At 60.7% G+C, this 12,906-nt stretch overlaps 1 protein-coding gene across 1 annotated transcript; it reads left to right on the forward strand.

Annotated features, from left to right (window-relative positions):
- Nucleotides 1-3,149: 3,149 nt before the first annotated feature.
- On the forward strand, nucleotides 3,150-4,427 carry SLS55_003164 (uncharacterized protein; the record flags this gene model as incomplete). The annotated part of the gene is made up of 1 exon (XM_066774644.1): nucleotides 3,150-4,427. One exon carries the CDS (start codon nucleotides 3,150-3,152, stop codon nucleotides 4,425-4,427), a length of 1,278 nt encoding a protein of 425 aa, XP_066634763.1.
- Nucleotides 4,428-12,906: the final 8,479 nt, after the last annotated feature.

Below are 12,906 nucleotides of genomic sequence, written 5' to 3' on the forward strand. Positions count from 1 at the left end.
GGCGGTTGGACGAAAACATCTCCAGGATCTCGAAGATTCGGCGTCCAGGCGACGCCGGCCAGGGTCGAGAGCCGCATCTCGCGCCAAGCGGGAGGCGAACAAAGGAACCACGCTGCCCTTCCCCAGATGATGATCTCCGCCCAGGCCGGGCAGATCCTCAGCGCCGGCGATGAGCCGAGTCTCGAAGCGGCAAAAGTCGCGTTCCAGTGGCGCTCGGCGCGGGCTTGTACCGGCGCTGGTACGGCTGGACGGTGGTAGGCGGGTGCGGCGTGCTGCTGCACGTGTCTGGACGGGCCTGGTGTGAGGGTTGGGCAAACTGGAACACGCAGAGCGGGCCGGCTGCTCGGCCGAAACGTAGGTTGGGGAGGTGTGGAGTGCGGTCTGCGAGGACTGGTGGTTGGGTGGGCGGAGCCGCAGAGCGCAGCGAAAGCCGCCGGCGAAACGGACAAATGGCCGCCCCCATTTCAGCGCGAGGCTCCGCGTCGGAAATCGCTCGGACGCGCGCGAAACCTCCAGGTGGGCAGGGCGGACGGCGCGCTGTCGACTAGAGGGTTCGCTCCGGAGGCCAACGCGACGGGCTGGGATGGCGCGATGGAGCGGAAATGTCAGTCGATACCTTTCTCCACAAATGGCGCTGTGCATCCGACGGGGCCTGCGCGAATCTGCTCAACGCCTGCTGGAGCCCCGGACGTGAGGACGTGTGTGGCTGCGTACCTTGCAGCAGCGAGCCGGGCATGCTGCTTCCGGTTAGCTGCGCCACAGGCCGGCTGCGAGGGCGCTGCGAGAGACGGTGGTGTTGAGGCGCTCGACCCGGCTTCGCCCGAAAGCGGCACGTACGGCGCGCCGCCCACGGCCGGCAACGCAGCCGGATCTCGGTGATAGGGAAAGTGCCGGTTACATCTGATCCAAACCACTAGCTCAAGCGGGGGCTCCACTAGTCAGAGCACGAGCAAATGCGGCACTGTGGAGATAACGACAGCTTGCAACAACGCAGCCTCGTCCGGATCGAGATGTGCCCGTCTCTCCCCTGCCGTGCGACGCCAGCACCAGCACCGCGAGGAAAGGGGCGCGCTCGACTTTGTACCATCGTCCTGCTCGGCGTGTCACGGCAGCCTATTTTTGTCGCCCCCGGTCCAGCATCCCGCAGCGCGGCGGGAGCCAGCCCGGTTGGGAAGGCGCCCCCCCACAGTCGCAACCTCGCACCGCCGAAGCCACCGCAGCGCGACGACTGGCCAACGTCGATGCTGACGGCGATCGTTGCTGCAGCTGCGCCGACTCTGCTTCCCCGAGACAGGGGACCGATACGACTGCGTGCAGAATGGGCAATGCTGCCGGGCCTCGCCTGCATTGCGCCAGCGCTCGCATGGGCCTGATACGCAGGGACGCAGGGACGCAGATCAAAATTATTTCCAGAACCGCTGCTCAGATGGGCGTTTGCCATGCACTGGCAATAGCGGCCGCCTGTATAGACGGCCATCGCACACGGCACCCGCTGCCAGCAACGCAGCCGTCCGGCGTTTGCCCGCGTGGCCACGGCATGCCACCGCGACTGTGACATCGGACGACGAGAGCGAGACGCCCTGCCTCACCGACTGTTGCCGCTTCAGCCCAGCGGTTATATTTGGCTGCCTCAAAGATCCTTCGCCCGCCGCCGATGTAGGTACCGACCAATATCAACCCCAGGCGCGCTGCGCCTCAGCTTCACAGCGTCAGCACTGCTGCTCTCATCGACCTGCGCCCCGTCAGTACCCCAGAGCGCTCCAGGTCTGCGAGGTCGCATCCCCAACCCAGCCCCCCACACACATTCCAGTCTCCTGAGCCCTCTCCTGCTGTGCGACAACCCCAGGAATTGGTAGTGAAGTTTTATTGGACCCAAGCCCCCAGCGTCTTCACATGTGCCTGTGATGCGTTGCATGCTGTGCGATTCGTCATCCGGACGCAGCGTCCCCCCAGCCAGAGTCGTTCCCCAGCTCCTGACCGTCCGCGGAGGCTGCCCAGAAATGCGCGGCGACAAGCTCCTGCCGCGATATTGGGCCAGATGCGCGAAAATGCTGAGATGGCGGCGGGGCTTGGCTGGCGAGATGGCGAAACATCCAAGGGGCCACTCGCAAGCGGGTCCTAGGCATACCAGCGCGCGGCAGCTCCGGCGTCAGGCAGGCAGTCGGTTGCTGCGGGCGCATTGCAGCGTCTCGTCGTGGTCGTTGTTGTCGTCGCCGCCCCCGAACCCCGGATCTGCGGAATCACTGCCGTTCGGCGCCTAGCAGAACGTGGAGATGCCTTCACGTCCATCAGGCTGCTGGTCCCTATGCTGGCCCTTATCTCTGGCACGTCTGCCACCTGACGCGCTCCTGGACGCGCCTGATCGAGCGGCTGCGCCTGGTGACCGATAAGAGGCGATCGCGAGCGAGGCTGGCGGTCAGGCAGAGGTAACGCGCGCAAGCTCAACGGGGACGGCCGGCGCCATTTGTCATCTGTCTTGCGCTGTCATCAGCTGAAAATTTGTCGAGCTGTTACGTCGGCCGTGCCGGTGGGCGAAACGCATCTCCACATTTCCACCCTGCGTGGATTCCGCCGGCGCTGGCGCTTCGGTGCCCGCGCACCGCGATGCCCCGGCGGCGACTGCCACGTCCACTGCCACAGGGAGCAGCACCGGGTGCCCTCGCGCTCGCCGACCCCGACGCTACGCCGCTGCTGGCTGGGCGCGGGCGCGGGCGCTTGAGGCGCAAAAAGCAGCACCGAAATAAAGCCTTGGAAAGGCCCCAGCCCCAGGCCAGCGAAAGTCCCCACAGCCGCTTGAGCGCGCGGCCCCCTGTCCCGTCTGACCAGCGCTATCAGCCCCAGCACCCCTTCGCGCGCCCCAGCTCGCGCAGAAAATTCCTCCCTCCCGGCTCGACTGTTCGGGCTTGGCGCCGCTCCTGCTTTTCCGGCTGATCCTCGTCGACTGCACAGCACCCGGCTCCTCGTTCCCCACGTTTCCTCTGCCTGCGCTGCGTCACCCGCGGCTCACCCGAGCGAGCTCTTATAAGATTTTCTCCCGCCCCTCCCACCCCTTCTCCGGTTTTCGCTCGCCTTACCTTCCCGCATCCCAGCACCATCCATCACAAAAACCACCACGCTCCCGCCCCAGGACCCGCGGTGCTATCTGTCACATGCACCAGTCAACCTCTGCAGTAGATTTCAAAAATCTGCTGAACCCCGAGACGCCCTCTACTCAGCCTGATATCACCAGTCCGACGGCCTCCGCCTCCGCCGCCAACAACAACTCGATGGCCGCTGCCACAGTCCAGCCTGTCGGTCTCATGGGCTCAATGCTTCAGAACGCGCAGCCTCACCAGGACGACCACCGGCAGGACCTGCCGCGTCCCTACAAGTGCCCGCTCTGCGACAAGGCCTTCCACCGCCTTGAGCACCAGACCCGCCACATCCGCACCCACACTGGCGAGAAGCCCCACGCCTGCCAGTTCCCCGGTTGCACCAAGCGCTTCTCCCGTTCCGACGAGCTCACTCGTCACTCGCGGATACACAACAACCCCAACTCGCGCAGGGGCAACAAGCAGCATGCCGCCGCCGTCGCCGCCGCCCAGGCTGTGGCCAGTGGTGGAATGCTCGACAGCGCTCAGATCTCCCACATGATGCCCCCGCCGTCAAAGCCCATCTCGCGCTCTGCGCCTGGCTCGAATCTTGGCTCCCCCAACGTTTCTCCCCCGCACTCGTACTCCAGCTACTCCAACCTTCCCGGCCTGGCCGCGTACAACAGGTCGAACCCGACCAGTTCCATGGGCATCCTGGCCACGGCTGCTTCGCAGGTCGAGCAGCAGCAGCAGCAACACGCTCCTTCCTTCCCGTCGAGACAGGGCCACTTTGGCTCTCACCAGCACTACAACAACAGCGGCCGTCTTCCCGGCGTCACCGGCCTGGCCGCTTATGCCTACTCGTCGCAGCCCATGTCTCGCTCGCACTCGCACGAAGAGGACGACCAGTACTCTCACCGTATGACCAAGAAGTCCCGCCCTGGATCGCCCTTGTCGACCGCGCCGCCCTCGCCAACTTTCTCACATGACTCGTATTCCCCCACGCCTGACCACACGCCTCTCGCTACCCCTGCGCACTCCCCGCGCCTCCGGCCACACGGCATGCACGACGTGCAGCTTCCTCACATCCGTCATCTTTCGCTTCAGCATGTCCCTGCCCTCGCCCCCATGGAGCCTTCCGCAAACGGCGAGGTCCCGTACATTCCCAGCCAAACCGGCGGTCTCAGGATAGGCGACATCATCTCGAGGCAGGACGGCTCCCAAAGAAAACTGCCCGTCCCCCCCGCGCCCAAGGTCGCTGTCCAGGATCTGCTGAACACCGGCAGTGGCTTCTCTTCCGGCAGCAACTCCGCGACCGGATCGGTCGCCGGCAACGACCTCGGCGATCGCTATTAAGCGACCAACATCAAATGCATGATACTGGGCGTTTCGGTTTGGTACGACCTCTTTCGGCTGCGCTTAGCGAATTTCAGCGTTTCTGGGTTATAGACGGGAAATGGGGCACAAAGAGATGCACGACAACGTGGCATCCTACGGCGAAACTTGGTCACGCTTTACTCTTCACTCATAATAGCTGCACCGCGCTATCATTTTCCTTTCTCTGTTGATTGATTGACGTTATCGCTTGTTGCTTTTATAGACTTGGACCGGTGTTTGCGGGTGTCAACGCAAGGCTCAATCATACCCCCTCCGCGGTCATGGTAGACTCGCACGATGTATATTTCCTAGTTGTTATTGTTACTCTCGGGCAACGGAAGAGGACTGATTACGTCTCTCCGGAGCGATGGATCGAACATGCTCGGCAGCTCTGATAGATTTAGCTGTCTGGAGAACGCACTCTACTCCCCTAATTCAAAAAGTCACGGTTCTCATTTCCATCACTACTCACTCTCCCGAATGACACGCGGCGCGACATGCAGGCGAGAAGGTTTAATTTCGAGGTTTACCAACAGCAGCGAGCCAGTGGATGTTGTGCGTGCGTGTGACGTGATCTCGTTCGCATCTGACGCAGCTGCGGAAGGGAAGAACCACGACGATCAGACGGGCTAGGCTGGCTGTAACACCCCGGCTATGCAGATTTGAGCCATTCCATCCACCGGACGCCTGCCCGGGGATCGAAAGATCGAAAGACCTGGTCGAGAAGACGGATGCTGAGAAAAGGAAAAAACTACACATCAGACACGATCGGATGATGACGCAGATAAGCATGCTTGTCTGTCCCACCTCCGCGCCCCGGACTCTCCGGGTTCTCAACCTTTCTCCCTGTTTTCAGTCCGTGTTGCGCCTGCCTTCTCCCCTCACACCTCACAAGCCAGAGAGAGGACCACATTCGATCATTCCAGTCCATACGGTTCTTTATTCGTCCGTGTGGCCGGCAGCAACACAGCGTTCTGGTGGCCAGCCTTTCCAATTTAGCGTTGACGTGTGTACTTGCTTTTTTCCTTTGTACTAACCCCACATTTTTCTTGGGGGCGCTGCGGATTTCCCCATGGAGAACGAATCCAGGGGCGGGAATGGAGGGAAAGAGGCAGGAGCGCCCGCAGGCAAGTGTTCTCAGGCGGTTTCTCCAGATTTGCGGGAGAGGCTAGCGGGAATGCGGAAATAAGTTTCCCATTGGGTGCGAATCAGCTTTCTTCCGCCCCAACCACATAGTGGTAATGGGTTACCAAAGCCCACGCCGTTTTGGCTGAAACCGGCTGACACCACAGCGCTTGGGGTCCGGTGCCTGTCCATCGGGCAGCGGCCTCGGCTTCTCGACGTCTTCCCCCTTTGCTTTTGGTGATTAGAGAGTCGTAATTTTGACGGCATCGCTGCCCGAAGGAAGGGGTGCGCTACCTGTTGAAAAGAAAACTTCAATTTTCTCCACCGTCTGCCCCTCGGAGCCGTTTCCGCTTCTGCTCCCGTCAGCGCAAAAGACTTTGGGACCTTCCTTCCCGACGTTCCGGGGCGCAACGCCTATCATTCATCAACAGCAACCCGTGTTTCATCAAATCATCGCCGCACACCCGTTCCTTCTCCCCGCGGGGTGTCGTCGCCCGTGTCCGAGCAAATGCCTAGCGTCCCCCGTGCCGCCGCCAGAGAGCCTCATCCCTGATTTCGAAGGATTCCGCGGGGTGAGAACCAAGGGTGACACAACTGCATCCAGCAATCCAATGGAAGATTCTCCCGGCCGATAGCGCTTCTTCCCCGCTACCCCAGCTTCTGCTTTCTGTTCGAATATACATCTTTCGTGTGTGCTTGCGTTGGTGGTTCGTGGCGTAACCGGGGTACTCTAAACACACGCCCCGTGGGGGCGTCTCGGCGACTCGAACTGTTCCTTGCGCCCATCCTTTGCTCGAAAGTGAGGGGAAAAGAGCAGTGGCACAGAATGAGATATCACGAGAAATGAATGAGACACGATCGTCGAGTACAATCACGAGTCCAAGCAGCCCTTTCTACCGGCTTTACCCAAACAGTAAAAACAAATGATCTCGGGAAATTTCAAAATGAGGTGCGAAAATTGTTCCGGTCCTTATCAGTAGATGAGGATGTCGCCAACGCTACAATTGCTTCGTGTTGCGAAATAGCAGCAACTAGGTGGAAAGTGGGTTCCGGGCGATGATAATGTGGGCCCGTGCTGTTGATCTACAGCTACTTTCACTGCTCTTGAGACGGCGTGAGGGGAGAAAGCTGTGGATTGGAGGGGCCAGATACTTGCTACTGCGGCCTCAACAGGGACTTCTCGACCGTGCGACCCTTCACTGTTATCGAAGCGCGTGTTTGAGGGTTGAGGGGCTTCAGGAAGCGGAGGGCGGTGCGCGCCGACAACGGACCAGTAGGGTGATGGGGGTTGCACACGAGACATGGCAGTGCATGCGAAGAGCAAAAGGACAGAAGCGGCGCATGGGGAGGAGGGAGAAATTTTGCAGATCCCCGCATTATCCGGCTGCACGGCTCCGCGGGGTCGGGACGCGGTGGAGTGAGCATCTCGTTACTTTGCTGTCGCCTGCGAGAAGCCGGTGCTTGCGCTTGCATGCAGCCTGCATTGCAGCAACACCACACACACCCACGCACACATGCATGCCAGAACAGGTACGCGCACTCCGCTCTCCGCTCACCGCTTTTTCAGGGCGTCTGGCATTCCTGTACGCAATCGCGTGCCTGCTGAGAATTTTTCCTGCTGTGTGCCTTCCCTGCGCGTGTTAGCTGTTGGCGCCTCCGCATTCAACCACCACGCCTCCGGCACGACTTTTAGCCAATGGCCGGGCTCAACGTCACCAAAGACGGTGACTCGGCGACGCGACGAGGCGAAGCGCGCGCAACCGATGGCGAATGGTGCCCGCCAGCACTGACAGCCGGCGCGCAGACCGGGCCTACCCTGATCACGCCCGCCCAAGGATGCAAGGCCCGCGATCGAGTGGCCCGATGATGGCCGTCCAGGATGCATGGGAGCAAGCTGATGACACATACGGCATGCCCAGCGTGCTCTGTTGTCGTTGCCTGTCCGGGGAAGGCAAGAGACTTACTCCACATTTTGCCTCTTTGCGCCCGGGACATCCCTGTCATGCACTCCACAATGCAACCGGCGGTTGCGTGATGGCGCTTGGAACAATGATTTCCAGACGACAAAGAAAAGGACGTTGGGTGGACTGAAATCCTCCGCGGCGAAATGCGCGGGCGCCTAGCAGCAACAGTCACCAATTGCCAGCCCAAGGCGCGCGTGCGCTCTCGCCGGCACCGCCTCAACCACGCCGGCGGAGGGTCCAGCCTCCCACCACTGCAGCCATGACAGCGCCCGGCGGGGACAGGGTGGAGCCAGGAAGCAGTCGAGAACAAACAACAACAAGCCATCGCGATACTAGCTGCTCGAATTCGGTACGTACTGCATCCGTTCGTTCGCAGCTTCCCAGCTCGCTAGATGCGGCAATCAGCACTTGCCTGCCCTGCCCGATCGCGGCCACAAACAGGATGTGACGAGGCCCGCCAGCGGACCGGTCTAGGCTCCCGAACGATGTACCAGCATTGCCTCATCCCGCAGCTGCACCCTGGTGTCTCATCATCAGCCCTTCCAACCAGCCACCAACGTTTTTCTTCCCCGGTTGCCGGGCTTCTCTCACGGTCCGACGCCCGCCCTATAGCCTTGTTTCCAGGCGCGCCGCTCAAGACTGCACATCAGGGAGGCGCACAGAGCCGGGCTGAGGCTTACGTCAAGATGGGCAGGAGGTGGAGGATGCCACGGCGCCCAGCGGTCACGGATTGCGACAGCGTAGCGGCGGAGCGCGCTTCGCGTCCGCCCGTCACTCAACGCATCATCGGCACTACGTAGCTCCCACGTGTTGCCTATTTGCGTGGAAACTCGAAGCCACGCCTGCAGTTAGTGTCTGGTACCTACGCTTCCGGTCGCGCCCCGTCTCAGTCTGCCGCTGCCGCCGCGTCCTGCCAGAGGCTCTGGTGCATGCGCACAGGTTTCACCTCGTCGACCGGCCAAACTCTACTGGCCGCTGGCACATCGCAAGCCACACGGGGGCGAAGTTCGCGAGAAGGCGATAAGAGGGAGCATGCGTTGCCGAAACGGGCAATCCAAGACCCCCACGGGCCACGACGTCAAAGCCCGTTTCGCTTTCCCCGTGGGTAAAGCTCCAGCTCCAAGACTTTCAGGCGCCCCACGGGAAAGCTATGGCCTCCCAATCAACCCACCCACACCCACCCATGTCTCCGATTCTTTCCACCCACCCCCATCCACCCACTCACACGAACGAGACACGCAATGCACACACACGATCTGACGCAGCCATCGTCCATCATCAGACCAGCCGACGGAACCCGAGGCCTCCTCGACGCAAACCACCTGCCTGCATCCGGTACCGGTACCACTAACTGTCCTCCTAACTTACCTACCCGCTCCCCCACAACCACCACCATTACCCCATTCGTCCGTGACAGATACGCCCTTTGCGCCGCCTTCCCGTGATCATCGCCCAGGTTCTTCTCCTTCTCGATGCCCTTTCGAAGGGCACAACGAACGGCCCACCATGATTATTTCCGGATAAAAGCCCGCACTAAGGGACCACTGGGACCTCGCTGCCCCCGAATGATCAGACCAGCATGGTGCCCAAGATGACCTCGGTGCCCCCCTCTACTCCTGTGCCCTCTCTCCGCCTGCCCGCCTGCCCGCCCGCCCGCCGGCCCGCTCACGTCCAAAGGGACCGGCCAAGCAAACACATTGCCCGCCCCGGGTTGGTTCGAGCGCACATGGCACGACGCAGTCTCAGCCCACCGGAAGAAGTCTTTCGCGAACCGGGGCGGGACTGCCCACTAGGGCCCTTCCTGCCTTTTGGATGGGGGGACGATTAGGGGTCCGATGTGTCCCAAGGAGAGGGAAGGGCAGGTAGTCGGGGAGTAGTACTGGGACGGGACCATCACGGGTACACCCCTCCTATCACACACACACTCTCTCTTTCTCTTTCCCCTTGCGGACTCGGTCGGCCTCATTCTGGCGCGTGTGTCTGGTGAGAATGGGGCGCGTGTGCTGCGGAGGACCGCAGTTAAATCCGACGAGGCGGCGGACGGGGCCATTGTGGGTTTCTACTCCCTCTCTCTCTGTGTGTCTCTCTCTCTCGCTTTCCTGCCGATGGGCACGAAGTGATGGACGGGGTGGGTTGTGCGGACGGACCAGCCGCCACCGAAACCCACACGGGCCCTTGTGTTCTCCGGAATTTCTCCAGAAGAACGAGAGAGGAGGGTGCACGAGCCTATGTGGGGTGGAGGCGGTTACCTAGCAAGCCCCCCCGGTGTTGGTCGCTGCTTTTTTTGCGAAAGGGAAAAACATCGGAGGGCTCCACCGTCGCTCTCCGGAGCCGATGATATGGCGAGATGAGATGACTGGTGGTGGGGATGGGGGGAAGTAGTTTGATGATGTGCGGCGATGTGCGCAGTCCGATGTGCGCGCGCGCCTTGACTAACTGACTGGCTTCCCACTCTCGTCTCCCCTCCTCGCCCTTTTCTCGCACGCGATGCGGAGCTAACGGATGGAAGATCTATCGTGCGGGTATGTGCTTTGCTTCTTCTTCTTTTTTTCTTTTTTTCGACGGGAGCGCGGCTGATGCAGTGTCGGAGGCGGCGTTCTGCCTCGTCGCCTTTGGGGTTGTTGTGTCAAGAGATGCTCTGGTGACACTGATGCAATTCTCCGGGGTTGCCCCTCTATCTCCACGGTTGCAAGCATATGGCCCGCAGGCGGAACGGAGCTTGCTCAGAGAGCGGCGGGCGGAGAGGTACGTACCGTTCTGAGGGCGGCGCGGCGCGGCGCAGCGCGGGGGCATGTGGGTTCTCACTCTCCTTCCATCTTCTCCCTCGGCCGGGCTGGGCGGCACGGCGACGTTGCTGGTCGTGGTTGGTTGGTGGGAAAAGTGCGAGAGAAAGAGAGCCTCACTTTCTGACACGCAACTCTTCCGGCGGTTGACGAAGCGGCCCACTTGGGCTCTTCTCTCGCCCTCCTCGCCCCGTTTCAGGTGGAGCTGTTGTCGCTGCTTGATGCCTTTTTCCCTCTACACAGTAGTATGCACCGCCCCCCGTGTTTCGACGAGGTGCGGGTCGATGACGCTTGGGGGTAAGCTGACACTAGGTACTGCCACATTGCCGGCCCTTCCGCTCCAGTCTCGTTCCTGAGAAATGCTGATGCCTGCTGCTTATCTGCATGCATGCATGCCGGCTTTCACGATGGAGTGCCTGGCGGCCGACGACGGCCCTTCTTTCCCGCGCAGTTCACTGCGCCGGTCCTCAACAACAACCAGCTACAAGAAAATGAAGGCCCGCGATAGTGGCCCCATTAGCTCGAGATCTTCCTGTCATGCCGTGTCCCTCCGCCGTCCGGCCGTTTGGCCGTATCGACAGGCCATCTCTCTTCTCAACAGCCTAGCAGTGGCGGAGGAAAGAACAAGCCCAATCACGCGCGCGCGCCCACAAACGCCTATCTGTGGCCACTCATCAATCTCACGATTTGTTTTTTCCCACTCAATAAATTCTCCGTCTGAGCTGGATAGGTGGAGCCGCCTCCTTCGCGACGCCACCCCGTGGGCGCCCCGCCTCCCTTCCCCAATGCTTCCCATGCATGATTCACATCATGCACGGCATACCTCGCTTGGCGGGGGCGCTATCGAAGGGGGTCGCGTATTTTTGGGGCGACGAGGGGTGATTGCTTGATTGATTGATTGAGGCGGCCGCGACGGCTGGGGGCGCTTTCGGTGTAGCACCAAGCGAAAGAAACCGGCCATCGGACCACGTTCGTCCGCCGTGTGGGGGGAGAGGAGAGACCCGAGACCACACACGAAACGTCGTCGTCGCCGCGGCAGTAGCCGCAGTTCGATGCTCTTTACCCTGATTTTTTCCGTTCTTTGCACCCTGCTGTTGTTCGCAAGGTAATCGAGAGAAGAGCGCCAGACAGACGAAACCTGTCTTCCATGCAGCAGAATCCGGCAGGCGAAAAGCAAGCAAGCCACGCGCGCCACGTCGCTACGAATCGGTCCCTCGTAGCGAGCAGCAGCAAAGCTGGGAAGGTCATGAAATGAATGGAGTTCGATAAGCGGAATGCGCCGTGTCGTCTTTCTCGTCTCCCATTGCCCCCCAGGAAATTGTCCGTGAGCTGATGTTGTCGGAGGTCACTCCCTTCCCCCATGCATTCTGCATGAGCCTGCGACAATTTGCATGGAGCTTCTAATTATGGAATGGCATGGCACGGCATTGCATGGCATGGCGCTCCCTACTGATTATTACGAGCAGAGCCGCGTCCTGCACACGCAACGCCGACGAGGAGGGAGGAGGGGCAGCTGCGGCTTTCGCTTTGCTACTGTTGCGAAACGGGGACCAGGTGCAGTAGTAGGCAGTAGTACATGCCCGCATAGGTACGTACTGGCAACTTTCCCCGCCATCGCTGTCTGTATTGCTTGCGGGGCCCCTCCATACCCCTTCCCCTCCTTCCTCCTCCTCCCCTCATTCGCGCAAGCGAAATATCGGTCTTCACCAACGGTTCAATGATTGGTGCTTCGCCTCCTGTGTGTTTTTGAGTTTTTTTCAATGGTCGCTAGAAGGAAATGAAAAGAAATACAACAGCCGTCTTCCAATGCCGAGTACCTACGCGCAATACACAGTAGAGACAGCGCTGCACTCTTTTTGGCGGGCCCCGGCCCCTGGGGCCGCTGCGCGCAACGTCCACTCCACGTCTCAGCCCGTGTGTTTTGCATTTTCTGTACGTACTCATGTCTCGCCTTGCATCTTGAGGGGGAAGGTGCTGGCCACATAGAGGCGTGTACACACACTCTCTCTCCGCGCGCGATTCGTCATGGAGAAGCTTCACTACTACGTGGCCCGTGTGTTGGCCTTTCTTTCTTGATTCCGGACAGGGCCTCCCCCTCCCTCCCCCCATGAGTACGACCATGGCTCTTGCCGTACGTACTCTTCGTCTGGCGGTGGCTTCTGCGCAGCCCCTGTTTCACATCGGCTCACGAGCAGGAGGAGAGGGAAGAAAATTCCTTGCTCCACGGATCGATCGGCACAGGGTCGTATTGTATCTTTGCGAAGCGAGGTGCGATAGGCAGAGAAAAAAAAAATATCGAGCCCTTTTTTTGCCAATAGTGAGTGGGGTTTGGGGTTAGTCGGGGTTGGGTCGGTCTGTCGGGCGGTCGGTCGGATAGAGGGAAGGAGGGCATCGAAAGCGTTGGGGGCGGTGGGCGATGATTGGGGGGTGTCATGAGGCTCATCATTACTTTCCTCTCCTCCGTTATCATGTTCCGCCGCCGGCAGGCGGAGAGCGCATGTGAGCGAGTGTCATGTGTGGCGCAGCAGTCGCCGGGCGGGCAAGGGCAGCGAGTTCTCTTGTCCCGCCGGAGAGTTGACTTTAGCC

Source organism: Diplodia seriata (genome assembly GCF_021436955.1).
Source record: "Diplodia seriata strain FDS-637 chromosome Unknown scaffold_3, whole genome shotgun sequence".
NCBI classification, from domain to species: Eukaryota; Fungi; Ascomycota; class Dothideomycetes; order Botryosphaeriales; family Botryosphaeriaceae; genus Diplodia; species Diplodia seriata.